Source organism: Erinaceus europaeus, chromosome 12, assembly GCF_950295315.1.
Source record: "Erinaceus europaeus chromosome 12, mEriEur2.1, whole genome shotgun sequence".
NCBI classification, from domain to species: domain Eukaryota; kingdom Metazoa; phylum Chordata; class Mammalia; order Eulipotyphla; family Erinaceidae; genus Erinaceus; species Erinaceus europaeus.
The window spans coordinates 76,943,720-76,960,354 of record NC_080173.1 but is presented as its reverse complement, the minus strand read 5'-3'; the positions used below and the strand labels follow the sequence as shown (position 1 = coordinate 76,960,354).

The following is a 16,635-nucleotide window of genomic DNA, read 5'->3' as shown; positions in this document are numbered from 1 at the left end:
CTTTTCTTTCTTTTTTGCCTCCAGGGTTATTGTTGGGATACGGTGCCTGCACTACAAATCCACTGCTTCTGGAGGCCGTTTTTTCTCATTTCTGTTGCCCTTGTTGTTTTTGCTATTGTTATTGTTGTTACTGCTATTGTTGGATAGGACAGAGAGAAATGGAGGGGGGGGGAAAGAAAGAGACACCTGCAGACCTGCTTCACCACTTGTGAAGCAACCCCCTGCAGGCTGGGAGCTGGGGGCTCAAACCGGGATCCTTACATTAGTCCTTGCTCTTCACACCATGTGTACTTAACCCACTGTGCTACTGCCTGGCTCTGCCTGTTATTTCTATAACTATGTATGTTTTTATATGTTTGCCAGTTTTTCTATGGTCCTGCCTTCTCTTCTTTCTATGGCACACCTACCACTTTTGATTGCCCCCCACCCCCTTTTCTTCCCCTTTCCCACTCTGAGTCCTGATGGAATTGTAGTTCAGAGCCCTGTGGTCATCTTCCCCTACCTAACATTTACCCTTCTGGGAGTATGGACCAAAATTCAAGGAAGTCTCTCTTAATTCCCACCCCCCACGAGGCTTTTCTCAGTCCTGTCCCCAGCTGGGTGTGTGCAGGGGCTGGGAATAGGCTGGTGCCTGAGGCAAATGTGCCCTGGAGCTGGGTTTTCTCTCCAGTTACCACAACTTTCTTCCTGAGGCTATATTTAGGTGTTGATCTGGGAAAAGGATGTGAGTTTTTAGAATCCTGTTTATCCAGCAGACCTGCCCCCACTTTACAGCTGCCTATTCTCTGTGCAGTCTGGAACTTCCCCTTACTTCCTTCTCTGCTTTGCTTTGGGCCCCCAGGTTCTGGAAAGAAGACAATATTTGCCATTGAACCTTGGCATTGCCACTTTTTAGGTGTGTGGCAACTACCCGATACTTTTCTGAGCCCTGTTCTTCTCATTTGTAGATAGTGATACTTACCTTGCAGGGATATTGTGAGGTTCAAATAGGATAGTGTGTGTAAAGTACCTGGCATTGTGCCTGGTAAGTGGTAGTCATTAAATAAATGTGACTTCTGTGAGGTCGTCTGTGAGGCTGCAGCTAAGGATGATGTTCTGAGAATAACAGGCTTATGGAAGAGTCCAGTACTGTGTGATGTCCATCACCATCACGGACATTGGCTCTGAGGAGGTGATAGCTGAGAGACTTTTCATCTGTTCTTTTCATTGGAATATCAGAGTCCCAGGTTGGTTTGATGACCTTTCCTCAGGAGATTAGGTCTCCAAAAGCTACCTCCATGTACACCTGAGCAAGGGTCTATCAGGATTAAGGAATAATTGAGCCTTTTTTTCCCCTGCCTTATCTAAACCTTTGTCAAAGAAGGCTAATCATAGACTCATAGCAGTGTGATGGGGATTAAATTGACTGAGACACTATCATGCAAAGCAGTGTACCTGACACACAGCACTCACTGCCTGCTCTCCGTGCTCACTAACTGGCCGTGTCTGGACTGGAGGTGCAGGAAGAGGCTCTGTTTGAATAACCTTTCTATTTCCCTGTTTCTGTTTGCAGCAACAAAGTGGGATACAAAGATCCTGTGCTAAGCACTCATAATCTTTGGGGGTGCCACTCCTAAAAACAGCACCTCACCATGTTTAACCTAATGAAGAAAGACAAGGACAAAGATGGCGGACGGAAGGAGAAGAAGGATAAAAAAGACAAGAAGGAACGGATGTCAGCTGCAGAGCTACGGAGCCTGGAGGAGATAAGCATGCGACGAGGCTTCTTCAACCTGAACCGCTCCTCTAAGCGAGAATCCAAGACGCGCCTGGAAATCTCCAACCCCATCCCCATCAAGGTGGCCAGCGGCTCTGACCTGCACCTCACCGACATCGACTCTGACAGCAACAGGGGCAGCATCATCCTAGATTCAGGCCACCTAAGTACAGCCAGCTCCAGCGATGACCTCAAGGGTGAGGAGGGCAGCTTCCGTGGCTCTGTGCTACAGCGGGCAGCCAAGTTTGGTTCCCTGGCCAAGCAGAATTCACAGATGATTGTCAAACGCTTCTCCTTCTCCCAGCGCAGCCGTGATGAGAGTGCCTCAGAAACCTCTACCCCCTCAGAGCACTCGGCTGCCGCATCCCCACAGGTAGAAGTGAGGACTCTGGAGGGACAGCTGATGCAGCATCCTGGCATCCCTCGACCAGGACCCCGATCCCGGGTCCCAGAGCTGGTGACTAAAAGGTTCCCCGCTGACCTGCGCCTGCCCCCCGTACTCTCCCCACCAGCCCCTGCCCTCCGGCAGTTGGAACTACAGCGTCGACCCACTGGAGACTTTGGCTTCTCCTTGCGCCGCACAACCATGCTGGATCGGGGACCCGAGGGTCAGGTCTGTCGGAAAGTGGTCCACTTTGCAGAGCCCGGCGCAGGCACCAAAGACCTGGCCCTGGGGCTGGTGCCAGGTGATCGGCTGGTGGAGATTAATGGGCACAACGTGGAGAGTAAGTCCAGAGATGAGATTGTGGAGATGATCCGGCAGTCCGGGGACTGCGTGCGGCTCAAGGTGCAACCCATTCCCGAGCTAAGCGAGCTGAGTCGGAGCTGGCTGCGGAGTAGCAAGGGGACCCACAGGGAGCCAGCCGATGTGAGTGTTTTCCTGGGTTGTCAGAGCAAGCAGGGGTTGGGAAGGTTGGCATCTCCTGAAGTTGTACTTGGTTGGGTGACTGGGATACCCGGGCACACGTAGTAAGAGTGTAATGAAGCTAGGCCACTCTGTGGGCTCCAGGGGCAAGTTTCCTGACCTGTGGGGAGGGGTGACCTCAGCAAGAGCACAGTGACACAAGCTTCATGACACAAGGATGGGTCAGGGCTTTGGGCATCATGTTTCTTGAGTCTGAAATTGGGGCACGGAGGCTAACATGTGCCACTTCTAACTATGAGAGTCTGAACCAAAACATAGGCTCCCATGTTATTTATATCTTAGAGGTGAAGAAAGGACAAATTGGGAATGCCATGGAGTATCAGGGATGTATGTGTACTGACTCAGCTATAGCTCCCAGGAAGATGTCTTCAGCCCCTGAGACAGTTAGGGATTGAATACCAGCAAAGGCTACAGAGGTACCTAGGCTTGGATCAGACCATAGAGGATCCTGTAAATGTTGGTTGCTTCTGTTTACACTCCAGTTGGGGTCAGAGTAGGATTTAAAGCAGAGAACACTTTTTCCTTTAAAAAGTGCCATTATGGGGACCAGGCAGTAGAGCAGTGGGTTAAGCGCATATGGCAAGAAGTGCAAGGGCCGGCTCAAGGATTCTGGTTCAAGTCTCCTGCTCCCCACCTGCAAGGGGGTCACTTCACAAGCAGTGAAGCAGGTCTGCAGGTGATACCTTTCTCTCCCCCTCTCTGTCTTCTCCTCCTCTCTCCATTTCTCTCTGTCCTGTCAAGCAACAATAACAATAATAATGGCAACAATAACAAGGGCAACAAAAGGGAAAAAATAGCCTCCAGGAGCAGTGGATTCGTAGTGCAGTTACTGAGCCTCATCGATAACCCTGGAGGCAAAAAAAAAAAAGGTGCCATTACAAAGAACAGTTGCACACCAACTACCTCACTTTACTACCTCTCCTGGAAGAAGAAAAAGGATAGCTCTGGAGAAGAACTAGGACTAGGCCTACAGAGACAGTGTAACCGTATTATTCTGAGACTCCACCTGCTGTCCTGCACACAACAGGGACTAGGTCAAGATGACACTGGGGCAGAAGAGATTTAGTTTAGAGTATGAGCAGGTCTCTAGGGGGATGGAGCTCTAGGGGCCATGCTGCTAGGATGGCTACATTTAGAGTATTCTGCCTGGAGACAGCATATGGAGGACAGGTTGGTCTCTGCCTATCCTTCTCTTGCAGTGGGTTGCAGGACTGTCCAGATCTAGCCACCATAGCCTGACTGGGCCACTGCCTGGCCAGCACCTTTCAGTGTTAATTGAGCAGCCAGATGTGTCATAGTCAAAAGTGGGAGGAAGTGCTAAGGAAACTGAGTTCTGGACTAGCTTTCTCCCAGGACGGGAAATGGATGTTCAGATGGCCACTCAGTCTAGCAACATGTTGTGCCTGGAGTGTCAGGAACCAGAGAGCCATACTATGGCAGGAAGCACTGGGTCTAGGCTCCAGACCTTTCTTTTCTCTGGGATTTTGTGGGGTTAGTCAGCTTTGTTATTCAGTGGGGGAGAGTAAGTGGGAGGGAATCTGTCATGAATTTTACAGAAGGACCTAGAATCTGTCATGAATTTCACAGAAGGACCTAGATTCTTCTATTCCAGAAACATGACTATGTGTTAGCCACCTGGCTAGATTGAACTCTGGGAATTATGGCTTAGAGGGAGTGGTCTTTATCTCAGAATCAAAGACTATATACCCTGTTGCAGTGCCTGTCTGCTTTCTCCCAGGCTCACATTGCTTTCTACAGATGGAATTTTCTTCTTTAAGAATTAATCCCTGGGGGACTGTTGCTAACTCCCTGCTGAACCACAGCGCAGGCCTCCTTGGGGCCCTAGGCCTGGCATCCCAGATGTTGTTTAGTTTTTGCTTTACAGCACAAGGATCATCCTGGCATCTCGTATTTCCCAACCAGTCTTCCTCCTCAACTAGCTTCTGCTACCCTGCTCATTGGAAAAGTGGCTAGTTTAACTTTGGAGGAAGCCCTGGTGTGTTTCATGTTACAGGTGATAGTCCTGGAATACTGACTCGTCTAACTCCCGTGGGACAAGGTCCACTGCTGTCCAGGAGACTTCTTTCCTAAGATGATGCCTGGGAATTCTGACAGGACATAGTAGCAAACCCCATCTTCATGAGTCTCCTATAACCATCTGACAGGACTAGAGGTCTGGGTCTGAGAGACAGCTCCCACCTTCCTACCCAGTAACAGGGAGAGAGGATCAGAGCAAGCCCAGCATTCTTGCTTCCTGGGCCAGACCCTGGAGCTGGTGTGGGTGTACTGCAGCCTCTTCTGAGGCTCTCACCCTCTATCTTCTCCACATCCTCCCACTCTGACTCTTGCTCCTTTCTTGGCAGCAGTTCTAATCCCACTTCCATGCCAAGAAAAGAATCTTTCCACCTCCTCCAAGCTCCTGGGTGGAGGATTCTGACAACTCTAGCCCCACAGGGCCACTGGTGGCCACCCTGCCTATCAGACCATCCATCAACTGTGTCCACACGTCCCCTGTCCCCAGGGAACTTGCAGGGAGCTGGCTAGACATCTGTTCTCTCTCTGCATGCAGATAGGGGCCAGGCCCCATGGCTTCTCTCCATGATCTATTAGGAGGCCCCAGGGAGAGAGAGCCCTTTGAGTTTCCTTCTCATGTGGTGTGTGTCCACAGTGTTTGGTTCTTATCTTCTTCATGTGTCTCTGTAGCTTCTAGACAGAGTTCCAGTGGAAGGAGTACGGGTGAACCACAGCAGTAGACAGCTTTGAGGCTTGAGTGAAGGTGTTCTTTCTTCCAACTTCACACTTTCCACTCACCTATCTATTAAACAACTACTTGTTCAGTTCTCTCTGTGTACTCAATCCTGGGACCAATAAGCAATGCATCATCCCAGCTCCAAAGAACTCATAGTCTAGTGGGACAGGTGATCAAGTAACAGATAACGATAATGTTGTTTGAAAAGCTCAGTGGCAGGGTCTAGTACAGTATCCTGGAGAGCATGGAAGAGAGGCTTCAAGTATGGCCATGGGAGTAAGTCTGGGGAAGTTGGCATCTAGGTCAATTTGTAACTGGGAGGCAAGAGGAAGGGGGAGACTGTAACAGGTACAGGCTAAGGCCTATAGATTGGAAAAAGAAGGACACACTTGGTAATTAAAACTGGGGGGGGGGCAGGGCAAGGCGAATAGCATAATGGTTATACAAAAATACTTTCATGCCTGAAGCTTCAAAATCCTAGGTTCAATCTCTTGTACCACCATAAGCCAGAGCTGAACAGTGCTCTGGAACAAAAGCAGACAAATGGGGTTGAGACAGTGATCCCGGTTTGAGCCCCTGGCTCCCCCCACTTGCAGGGGTTCCTTCGCAAGCGGTGAAGCAGGTCTGCAGGTGTCTTTTTCTCTCCCTCTATTGTCTCCTCCTCTCTCAGTTGCTCTCTGTCCTTTCCAGTGGGAGAAAAAAAAAAGATCATCAGGAGCAGTGGGGATTTGTAGTATAGGCACCAAGCCTAGCAATAACCCTGGAAGCAAATAAATAAATAAGAAAAATAATTAAAAATGAAGGGAACAGTGTATGAAGAAAAGCACCCTGAGAGGCAAGCAGGGGCCAGGTCACAAAGGCCCTTGTGAGCCAGGCTGAGGAATGTGAACTTTAACCTAAGGGCAATGAAGCCACTTAATCAGTGACTGATATGAATAGATTTCAGAAAAATCTCTCTGGCAGCTTATGGAGAATGTTTTTGGTTGTAGCCAGAATAGCTGTGTGAGTCAGGATCCCGGTTCGAGCCCCCGGTTCCCCACCTGCAGGCAGGTCCCTTCACAGGCGGTGAAGCAGGTCTGCAGGTGTCTGTCTTTCTCTCCCCCTCTCTGTCTTCCCCTCCTCTCTCCATTTCTCTCTGTCCTATCCCACAACAACGACATCAATAATAACTACAACAATAAAACAACAAGGGCAACAAAAGGAAATAAATAAAAATAAAATAAAATAAAATAAAATTAGAAAAAAAAACTTTATTTTTTTATTATTATTTTTTAAATATTTATTTAATTTATTTATTCCCTTTTTTTTAATTTAAGAAAGGATTAATTAACAAAACCATAGGGTAGGAGGGGTACAACTCCACACAATTCCCACCACCCAATCTCCATATCCAACCCCCTCCCCTGATAGCTTTCCCATTCTCTATCCCTCTGGGAGCATGGACCCAGGGTCATTGTGGGTTGCAGAAGGTAGAAGGTCTGGCTTCTGTAATTGCTTCCCCGCTGAACATGGGCGTTGACTGGTCGGTCCATACTCCCAGTCTGCCTCTCTCTTTCCCTAGTAGGGTGGGTCTCTGGGGAAGCTGAGCTCCAGGACATATTGGTGGGGTCTTCAATCCAGGGAAGTCTGGCCGGCATCCTGATGACACCTGGAACCTGGTGACTGAAAAGAGAGTTAACATACAAAGCCAAACAAATTGTTGAGCAATCATGGACCCAAAGCTTGGAAAAGTGGAGAGGAAGTATTAGGGAGGTACTCACTGCAAACTCTAGTATACTTATGCTTTCTTACTTTGGTGCCATACTCCAAACTCAGTCAATTTCTGCTTTGCGTTTCTACTTCTTTTTTTTTTTTTTTTTTACATGCATAACATTCCCCAGATTCCCATTTAACAATACAACCCCCACTATTTCATTCATCATTTTTCATGGACCTGTATTCTCCCCACCCACCCACCCCAGAGTCTTTTACTTTGGTGTAATACTCCAATTCCATTTCAGGTTCGACTTGTGTTTTCTTTTCTAATCTTGTTTTTCAACTTCAGCCTGAGAGTGAGATCATCCCGTATTCATCCTTCTGTTCCTGACTTATTTCACTCAACATGATTTTTTCAAGGTCCATCCAAGATCGGCTGAAAACGGTGAAGTCACCATTTTTTACAGCTGAGTAGTATTCCATTGTGTATATATACCACAACTTGCTCAGCCACTCATCTGTTGTTGGACACCTGGGTTGCTTCCAGGTTTTGGCTATTACAAATTGTGCTGCCAAGAACATATGTGTACACAGATCTTTTTGGATGGATGTGTTGGGTTCCTTAGGATATATCCCCAGGAGGGGAATTGCAGGGTCATAGGGCAGGTCCATTTCTAGCCTTCTGAGAGTTCTCCAAACTGTTCTCCACAGAGGTTGGACCAATTGACATTCCCACCAGCAGTGCAGGAGGGTTCCTTTGACCCCACACCCTCTCCAGCATTTGCTGCTGTTACCTTTTCTGATGTGTGACATTCTCACAGGAGTGAAGTGATATCTCATTGTTGTCTTGATTTGCATTTCTCTGACAATCAGAGACTTGGAGCATTTTTTCATGTGTTTCTCGGCCTTTTGGATCTCTTCTGTGGTGAATATTCTGTCCATGTCCTCCCCCCATTTTTGGATGGGGTTATTTGTTGTCTTGTTGTTGAGTCTGGCAAGCTCTTTATATATGTTGGTTATTAAACTCTTATCTGATGTATGGCATGTAAAGATCTTCTCCCATTCTGTGAGGGGTCTCTTGATTTGGGTAGTGGTTTCTTTTGCTGTGAAGAAGCTTTTTAATTTGATGTAGTCCCATAGGTTTATACTTGCCTTAGTCTTCCTTGTAATTGGATTCGTTTCATTGAAAATGTCTTTAAAATTTATGCGGAAAAAAGTTCTTCCGATATTTTCCTCTAAGTATCTGATAGTTTCTGGTCTAACATCCAAGTCCTTGATCCACTTGGAATTTACTTTTGTATTTGGTGAAATACAGTGATTCAGTTTCATTCTTCTGCATGTTTCAACCCATTGTTTCCAACACCATTTGTTGAAGAGACTCTGCTTCCCCCATATACTAGTCTGGGCCCCTTTGTCAAAGATTAGATGTCCATACGTGTGGGGCCTCATTTCTGGGCTCTCAATTCTATTCCACTGGTCAGTGTGTCTGTTCATATTCCAGTACCAAGCAGTTTTGATGACAATGGCCCTATAATACAGTTTGAGATCTGGCAGTGTGATGCCTCCGGTTCTGTTCTTTTTTCTCAAGATTGTTTTGGCAATTCTAGGTCTTTTCTGGTTCCAGATAAACATTTGTAGCATTTTTTCTATTCTCCTAAAAAATGTGCTTGGGATCTTGATGGGGATAGCATTAAATTTGTAGATGGCTCTGGGTAATATATTCATTTTGATGATGTTAATTCTTCCAACCCATGAACATGGAATATCTTTCCACTTCTTTGTGTCTTTTTCAATTTCTTTGAGTAGTGACTCATAATTTTCAGTATACAAGTCTTTCACTTCTTTGGTTAGGTTTATTCCTAGATATTTTATTGTTTTTGTTGCTATAGAAAAAGGAACTGATTTCTGGATTTCAATTTCTTCTAACTTAGTGTTTGCATAGAGGAATGCCACTGACTTTTGAATGTTAATTTTATAGCCTGATACATTACTGTATTGCCTGATGATTTCCAAAAGCTTCTTGCTGGATTCCTTAGGTTTTTCCATGTATACTATCATGTCATCTGCAAATAAGGAGAGTTTGACTTCTTCTCTTCCAATCTGTATGCCTTTAATTCCTTGCTCCTGCCTGATTGCTATGGCAAGAACTTCCAACACTATGTTGAATAGTAATGGTGATAGTGGGCAGCCCTGTCTGGTACCTGATCTGAGGGGAAATGCTTCCAGTTTTTCACCATTGAGTATGATGTTGGCTGTAGGTTTGCTATATATAGACTCCACTATCTTCAGGAATTTTCCATCTATTCCTATTTTTTGTAGTGTTTTGATCATAAAGGGATGTTGTATTTTGTCGAAGGCTTTCTCTGCATCTATTGATATGACCATGTGGTTTTTGGTCTTGCTTTTGTTGATGCGGTGGATCACATTGATTGATTTACGTATATTAAACCAACCTTGCATGCCTGGGATAAACCCCACTTGGTCATGATGAACAATCTTTTTGATATACTGCTGTATCCGGTTGGCTAGAATTTTGTTCAATATTTTCGCATCTATGTTCATCAGAGATATTGGTCTGTAGTTTTCTTTTTTGGTTGTGTCCCTGTCTGCTTTTGGTATCAGAGTGATGTTGGCTTCATAGAAGCTGGCAGGGAGTATTCCAGTGTCTTCAATCTTCTGGAAGACTTTTAAAAGTAGAGGTATTAGTTTTTCTTTGAAAGTTTTGTAGAATTCATCTGTAAAACCATCTGGTCCAGGACTTTTATTTTTGGGAAGATTTTTGATAACTGTTTCAATTTCATTAGCTGTGATGGGCCTGTTCATGTTATCCACTTCCTCTTTATTTAGTTTTGGAAGTTGGTAGGTATCTAGGAAATCATTCATTTCTTCCAGGTTCTCTAGCTTGGTAGCATATAGTTGTTCATAGAAGCCTCACATGATATGTTGAATTTCTGCAGTGTCTGTTGTGATATCTCCTCTTTCATTTACTATCCGATTTATTTGGGTCTTCTCCCTTTTTTGTTTTGTGAGTCTGGCTAAAGATTTGTCGATTTTGTTTACTCTTTCGAAGAACCAACATTTACTTTCATTGATCTTTGTATGGTTTTCCTATTCTCAATGTTATTTATTTCTGCCCTAACTTTAGTAATTTCTGTCCTTCTGGTTGCTTTAGGATTCCTTTGTTGTTCTTCTTCTAGGTCTTTAAGATGTGCAATCAGGCTGTTTATTTGTGCCTTTTCTTGTTTCCTAATGTGTGCTTGTATAGCTATGAACTTCCCTCTTAGGACTGCTTTAGCTGTGTCCCAAATATTTTGATAGCTTGTGTCTTCATTTTCATTGAACTCTCGAAACATTTGGATTTCTTCCTTGATTTCCTCTTTGACCCAGAAGTTGTTAAGAAGTGTACTGTTGAGCTTCCACATTTTGGCACTGTTACTAATCTTTTGTTGATTGTTAAGTGTTAGTTTAATTCCACTGTGGTCTGAGAAGATGCTTGGGATGATTTCAATGCTCTTGAATAGGCTGATGCTGTCTTTGTGGCCTAACATATGGTCTATCCTTGAGAATGATCCATGCGGATTTGAGTAAAATGTGTATTCCAGTTTCTTGGGATGAATGACTCTGAAAATGTCCAATAGTTCTAGTTTATCTATCTCTTCATTTAGCTCCCTTATGTTTTTACTGATTTTCTGCCTGGATGATCTGTCAAGTTGAGATAGTGGGGTGTTGAAGTCCCCTACTATGATTGTGTTACTGTTAATATATTGCTGTAGCTCTTTCAGTAGAAGTTTGATGTATTTAGATGGCTTCTCATTGGGTGCATAGATGTTAATAATTGTTAAGTCCTCTTGATTGACTGATCCTCTGAGCATTAAATAGTGTCCATTCCTATCTTTTTTAATCTTATCTATTTTAAAGTCTATCATGTCAGATATGAGAATAGCTGTTCCTGCCCTTTTTTGTGGGCCATTGGCTTGAATGATAGTTTTCCATCCTTTCACTTTAAGTCTGTGTTTGTCTTGTTGAGTTAGGTGAGTTTCCTGTAGACAACATATTGTTGGGTTGTGTTTTCTGATCCATCTTCCTACTCTGTGTCTTTTAATAGGTGAATTCAGGCCATTGACATTTATTGATATCAAAGATTGAAGATATTTTAACGCCATTCTTGTAGAGTTTTAGAGTGTTTTGATATATGTCCTATTTGTGGTGGTCTGGTTGTTTATAGGAGACCTTTCATAACTTCTTTCAGGGCAGGCTTGGTGATGGTTGCTTCCTTCAACTGTTGCTTGTCTGAGAAGGTTTTGATGCTTCCATCTAGTCTGAATGACAATCTAGCAGGATATAGTATTCTTGGCTGAAAGCCTTTCTCATTGAGCACTCGATAAATATCTTGCCATTCTCTTCTGGCCTGTAGTGTTTGTATGGAGAAGTCTGCTGCTAATCTTATGGGTTTTCCTTTGTAGGTGACTCTTTGTTTTTTCTCTTGCAGCCTTGAGGATCCTTTCTTTATCCTTATTCCTTTCCAATCTAAGTATGACATGTCTTGGTGTCTTTAGGTCTGGGTTAATTCTGTTTGGGACCCTCTGGGCTTCTTGAATCTTTATGTCTTTGGTGTTGTCTAGACTAGAGAAATTTTCAGCTATTATGGCCTGGAGAATGCTTTCTTCCTCCCCTTCTCTTTCTTCCTCTGGTAAGCCACTAATGCGTATATTGTTTCTTTTGAAGTCATCCCATAGGACTCTGTTGTTGTTTTCAGCATCTCTTAATCTCTTTTTGAGATCTCTTACTTCTTTTTTAGTTGTCTCTAATTCATCCTCAATCTTGCTAATTCTGTCTTCAGCCTCATTGATTCTATTCTCTCTGCCCTCTACTGCTTTCTGGAGTTCATCTATTTTGTTGCCCTGCTCCGATACTGTTTTAGCTTGTTCAGCTAGTTGCCTTCTTAGCTCAGCGATTTCAGCTTTCAGCTCTCTAATAACCATGAGATAATTAGAATTTTCTTCCATATTCTCATTTGTTGTTCCTGCATTTCTGATTACAATTTTTTCAAATTCTTTACTCACTCCTGTTATTATTTCCTTAGCTAATGTTTGGATGTTGAACTCGTTGTTTTGTGCTTCACCCTCTGGAGGACTTTTAGCTGGACTCTTGTCCTGGTTTGAGTCTCCAATATTTTTTCTTGTTGTTTTAACCATTTTATATAAGTTAACAGTTTTTTCAATCCCTGAGTTGGAGTTCAGTGGTGTAAAAGCCTTTTTTTTTTTTCCCCTGTAGGCTATGGGAGCCTGAGGGCTTTTAAACTATCAATAGGCTTCTTAGCTTAATCACTGACTCCTGACCAAGAGATAAAGCAGGGTGTGGCAGAGATAATCCAGTGGTTATGCAAAGAGACTTTCACAGCCCCTCAGCTATGCCACCGAGGTATAGGTCTTCTCCTGAGTTTCCCGGTTAGATCTCTGTACCCTGGTGTACCCTGGTGTCCCTCCCTGTTGCTGCTCCAGATTCTGAGGGTAGTAGCAATGGAGACTCAGAGTTGAACTTGGTGAGTCTCTAGGGAGTCCTTTCCTCCCTTCAGCTGTCCCCTTGTTGGTGGAGCAGACTGGAGGTGGTGTCTCCACTGACAAACTGTTGAACTGTTAGCAGTCACTTAGTCTCTCCTTAGGCCCCTCTCTCCTCTCTGTCACCAGCCACGCGTGTTTGTACTCACGGGTGATTTAGTGGGTTTCTGTGGTCATTCTAGTCCTGTCTTGTTTCGGTCCGGGTGGTCTCCTCTGGTATTCCTAGTTGATCCGGGAGAGGAGAGGAGAGGAGAGGAGAGGAGAGGAGAGGAGAGGAGAGGAGAGGAGAGAAAGCGATCTGCTGCTCGTAGCTCCGCCTCCGGAAGTCAAATCTCGAAAAAAAAACTTTAAAAAAAAAAAGAATAGCTGTGTGAGGGAGCTATTGACATTATAGCAATCCGAGAAGAATAGATGGAGAATCCTAGGGAATGAATTTGGGCAGAAGTGACAGGGATGAAGGGACGTATTGGATGTGAGTAACTGAGGTAGGTTCTATAGTCTGGGGGACTGACTGGTGTGGGGGAAGGAAGAGCAGCGGTCAAGGAAAAGTCTTTCGGGGGCAACTCTTTTTGGAACAGTTGCTCTTAATATTCTTTAAATGCAGAGTTCTTTGAATCTGGTGAGCAGAGTGAAAATGTTGACAAAGATGAGTTTCTTTTTTTAAAAAATTTTTTTATTTGCTTTTCCCCCTTTTGTCACCCTTGTTGTTTCATTGTTGTTGTAGTTATTGTTGTTGTTATTGATTTCATTGTTGGATAGGACAGAGAGAAATGGAGAGAGGAGGGGAAGATGGGGAGAGAAAGATAGACACCTGCAGACCTGCTTCACCACTTGTGAAGCGACTCCCCTGCAGGTGGGGAGTCGGGGGCTCAAACTGGGATCCTTACGCCAGTCCTTGGGCTTTGTGCCATGTGCACTTAATCCGCTGCGCTACCACCCGACTCCCTAAAGATGAGATTCTTAAAGGAACTAGGAGATAGTTCACCTGGTAGAGCAACACCTTATTATGTGCATGGACCCCAGCTTGAGCTCCCGGTTACAACATACAAAGCACCTTACAAAGGGGAAGCTTCATGAGCAATGGAGCAGCACTGTGATCTCTGTCCTTTCTGAGTCTCTTTCTCTCACCCTCTGTCTTTGGGGGGGAAAGTGGGTCTGTAAGAAGCAGTGGAATCATACAGGTGCAAAGCCTCAGCAAAACTTTGGTGAAAAAAAAATCTATATATCTCTCTGTCTCTCTCTTTTTTTAATCCTTATTTGCTTATTGGATAGAGGCAGCCAGAAGTTGATAGGAGGGGGAAGAGAGAGAGGGAGAGATACAAAGAGACACCTGTAAGCCCAGCTTAACCACTCGTGAGGCTTTCCCCCTACAGGTGGGGGCCAGGGGCTTGAACCCAGGTCCTTGTGCATTGTAACGTGCACTCAGCCAGGTGCACCACCACCCAGCCCCAATCTCTCTCTATATATCTATTTACTTCTACCTCTACATCTATATCTATCTTGAGTTGCTTGTGTCTAGACAGGAAAACCAGTTCCACTGAGAAAAGGCAGAGGCTAGTCTAGAGCTAGGACCTGGGAGAGGGGAGAGCTGGTCTCTTCTGTTTGTATCCTCAGTGGGTCCATTGTAAGTGGGTTGTGTGGGAAAGTAGAATATTTCTGCTGAGTTAAAAAAAGTCCACCTAGCTAACCCTTGTCCGGTGTGTTTGTCCTTCTGATGACAATAAGCAGAGAGACTGACCTGCATGGGAACCCTACACACAATTCACTGCTTCCATGAACTTTTGAGGATGCAGTGGATGGATGGAGAGGTGGGGGCTTAAAAGAAATCCTCACCTCCCAGGCCAGTCTATTTTCTTGAGTCTTCTGAAGCTGTGAGCTATTTGCCTGAGATCCGTGAAATAGTTTCTCCTCTGGGACCTTGGGGCTTGTATTCAAAGGCTGTAAGATTCCTTCCGAGGTCATCCTGTCTGTTTAAATCACCTTCCCATTCAGAAGTGTCTGGGAGAAGTCATGTTATAGTGGAGAGAGCATGAACTTTGCAGTCAGAAAAAAACCAGTGTTTGAGTTTAACTAAAGTTACTAAACCTTTCTGACCCTTAGTTGGCTCACCCCCTTAAACGTTTACTAAAGTCTGCTTAAGGATTGAGTGCTCGGTGAGTAAATAAACAAAACATAATCTTTCCTCGAGGAGCACAGACCTAAGTCATGTAATGCAACCAGGCATGATAAGTGCTATCTCGAAAGTCTGCATGCGTACACAGTGGGGCAGGGAGAGAGGGGTGACAGTTAGGAGAGGCCTCCTCAGAGGAAGTGCCCTTCATCTGTAAATGGGCCTTATTCTGTCCTCCCAGAATCTGAGAAAACTAGTCAGGGAAGAACACACACCTAAGTAGCCAACTATAGTCACCTCTGAAAAGGAGAATGTATTACCAGAGGTGACAGTGATGGAGCAGAACATTTCTACTCCTAATATTATCCCCAAATGATGATTCTCAAATACTTTCCTCCTCCTCCTCCTCCTCCTCCTCCTCCTTCTTTTTGGTTTTAAATAAGCAGTGGTTACTTAATTTTGTTCCAGAGCTGCTGACTCTGACATCAGTCTTCATCCAGTGAGAACCCTGGCTTGGGGCCTCAGAATGGAGCCCCAGGACGATATATCTCTTTGATACTGAGGAAGTCCACGAGATGTATGGATAAAAGGTCTTTGGTGGGGACTGTGGGGGCCCATGGGACCAGCAGGATAGTGGTGGACTAAGTCACAGCTGTTTTGTTAGGTCTCTCTTTGCCCTCAGAGGCTCCATGAACTATAGCTCCAAATTGCCTTGGCCACCCAGCCTGTGGGCTGCGGGCACAGGCCATATTGAACTGGGTGCGGGGACATGTCACGGTCATTGGTAGCATTTGCAGGCACAGCTTGGAGCTCTGGTGAGGGGACAGGGCCTTGATTTGAGGTATCCTGCTCTGGCTCCTTCCGGCTTTGGCCAGACCCATTCCAGCCCACCCTGATGCCCTCAGCTCCCTTGCCGTCTGCCCCCTTCTAATCTCTCTTATTTACTTTGAAATGGTTCTGGAAAATACCAGATACACAAACACCCAGACTGGGGGTGGGTGAGGAGTGGGGTGAAGGGGAGTGTGGCCGGTGGGAACACAAGTATTTTAAAAATGCTGCAAATCTCTATAGCGTTTCCCAGAAACCACAAGCATGCGTTCTGCCTGCCAGCAGGGCTCCCGCCACCCCGCTGCACAGAACTGCTGGATTCTCCTTACTGCAGCCTGGGGTGGAGAGCAGCCTCTTTGGGGGTGGGAACCAGTGGCCCAGTTGGGGTGGGGACTCCCCTGCTGGCCAGGTGCCTCTACTTGTCAGTTCTGGCCAATGGGTACGGATGTACTCCAGGAATCTGGCAGCACTGGGAATGCCCACCATGCCAGACAGACACTGCAGAGAAGTGGAGCCAACCTCCTTTTTGCTATGCAGTCTGAGTGGCCCCCAAACAACTCTAGAGTCCTGTTTGGTGTCTGGCGACAGCTTCTTCTCTGGAAGCTATAAGGGACAGTGTCAGCTAAGCTTATTATTACTATTTTTTCAGTTGTTGGTTCCAGCTTGGCTGGGCAGCTATTTCCTTAGACCTGGGTTACCACTCTGGCTCCTTAATCTTCTGCCATATATGGGACAGACAGTGGTGCAGCTGGTTGAGTGTACACGTTACCATGCACAAGGACCCAGGTATAAGCCCTTAGTCTCCACCTGTAGGTAGGAAGCCTCATGAATGGTGACATAGTGTTGTCTCTCTTTCTCTCTATCTCTTCCTTTCCTTCCAGTTGCTTTCTGTCTCTATCCAAAAGATGAGTAAGATAAAATAAAATTAAAAAAATCTCCTGCCATACCTCAGTATTCGGGTCTGGCATTCTGTTGTGGCACAATAGCTCAATCCTGCCACTTTGCGTAGACGCT

General features: G+C 45.3%; 1 protein-coding gene across 9 annotated transcripts in view; it reads left to right on the top strand.

Annotated features, from left to right (window-relative positions):
- Nucleotides 1–16,635, top strand: part of MYO18A (myosin XVIIIA) — a 134,488-nt gene that overhangs the window by 16,243 nt on the left and 101,610 nt on the right. For all 9 annotated transcript variants that reach the window (XM_060204056.1, XM_060204054.1, XM_060204055.1 and 6 more), the window contains exon 2: nucleotides 1,553–2,624. In XM_060204056.1, the coding sequence (XP_060060039.1) occupies nucleotides 1,632–2,624 (993 nt within the window). In that variant the 5' untranslated portion in view covers nucleotides 1,553–1,631. The remainder of the gene's footprint in view (nucleotides 1–1,552; nucleotides 2,625–16,635) is intronic.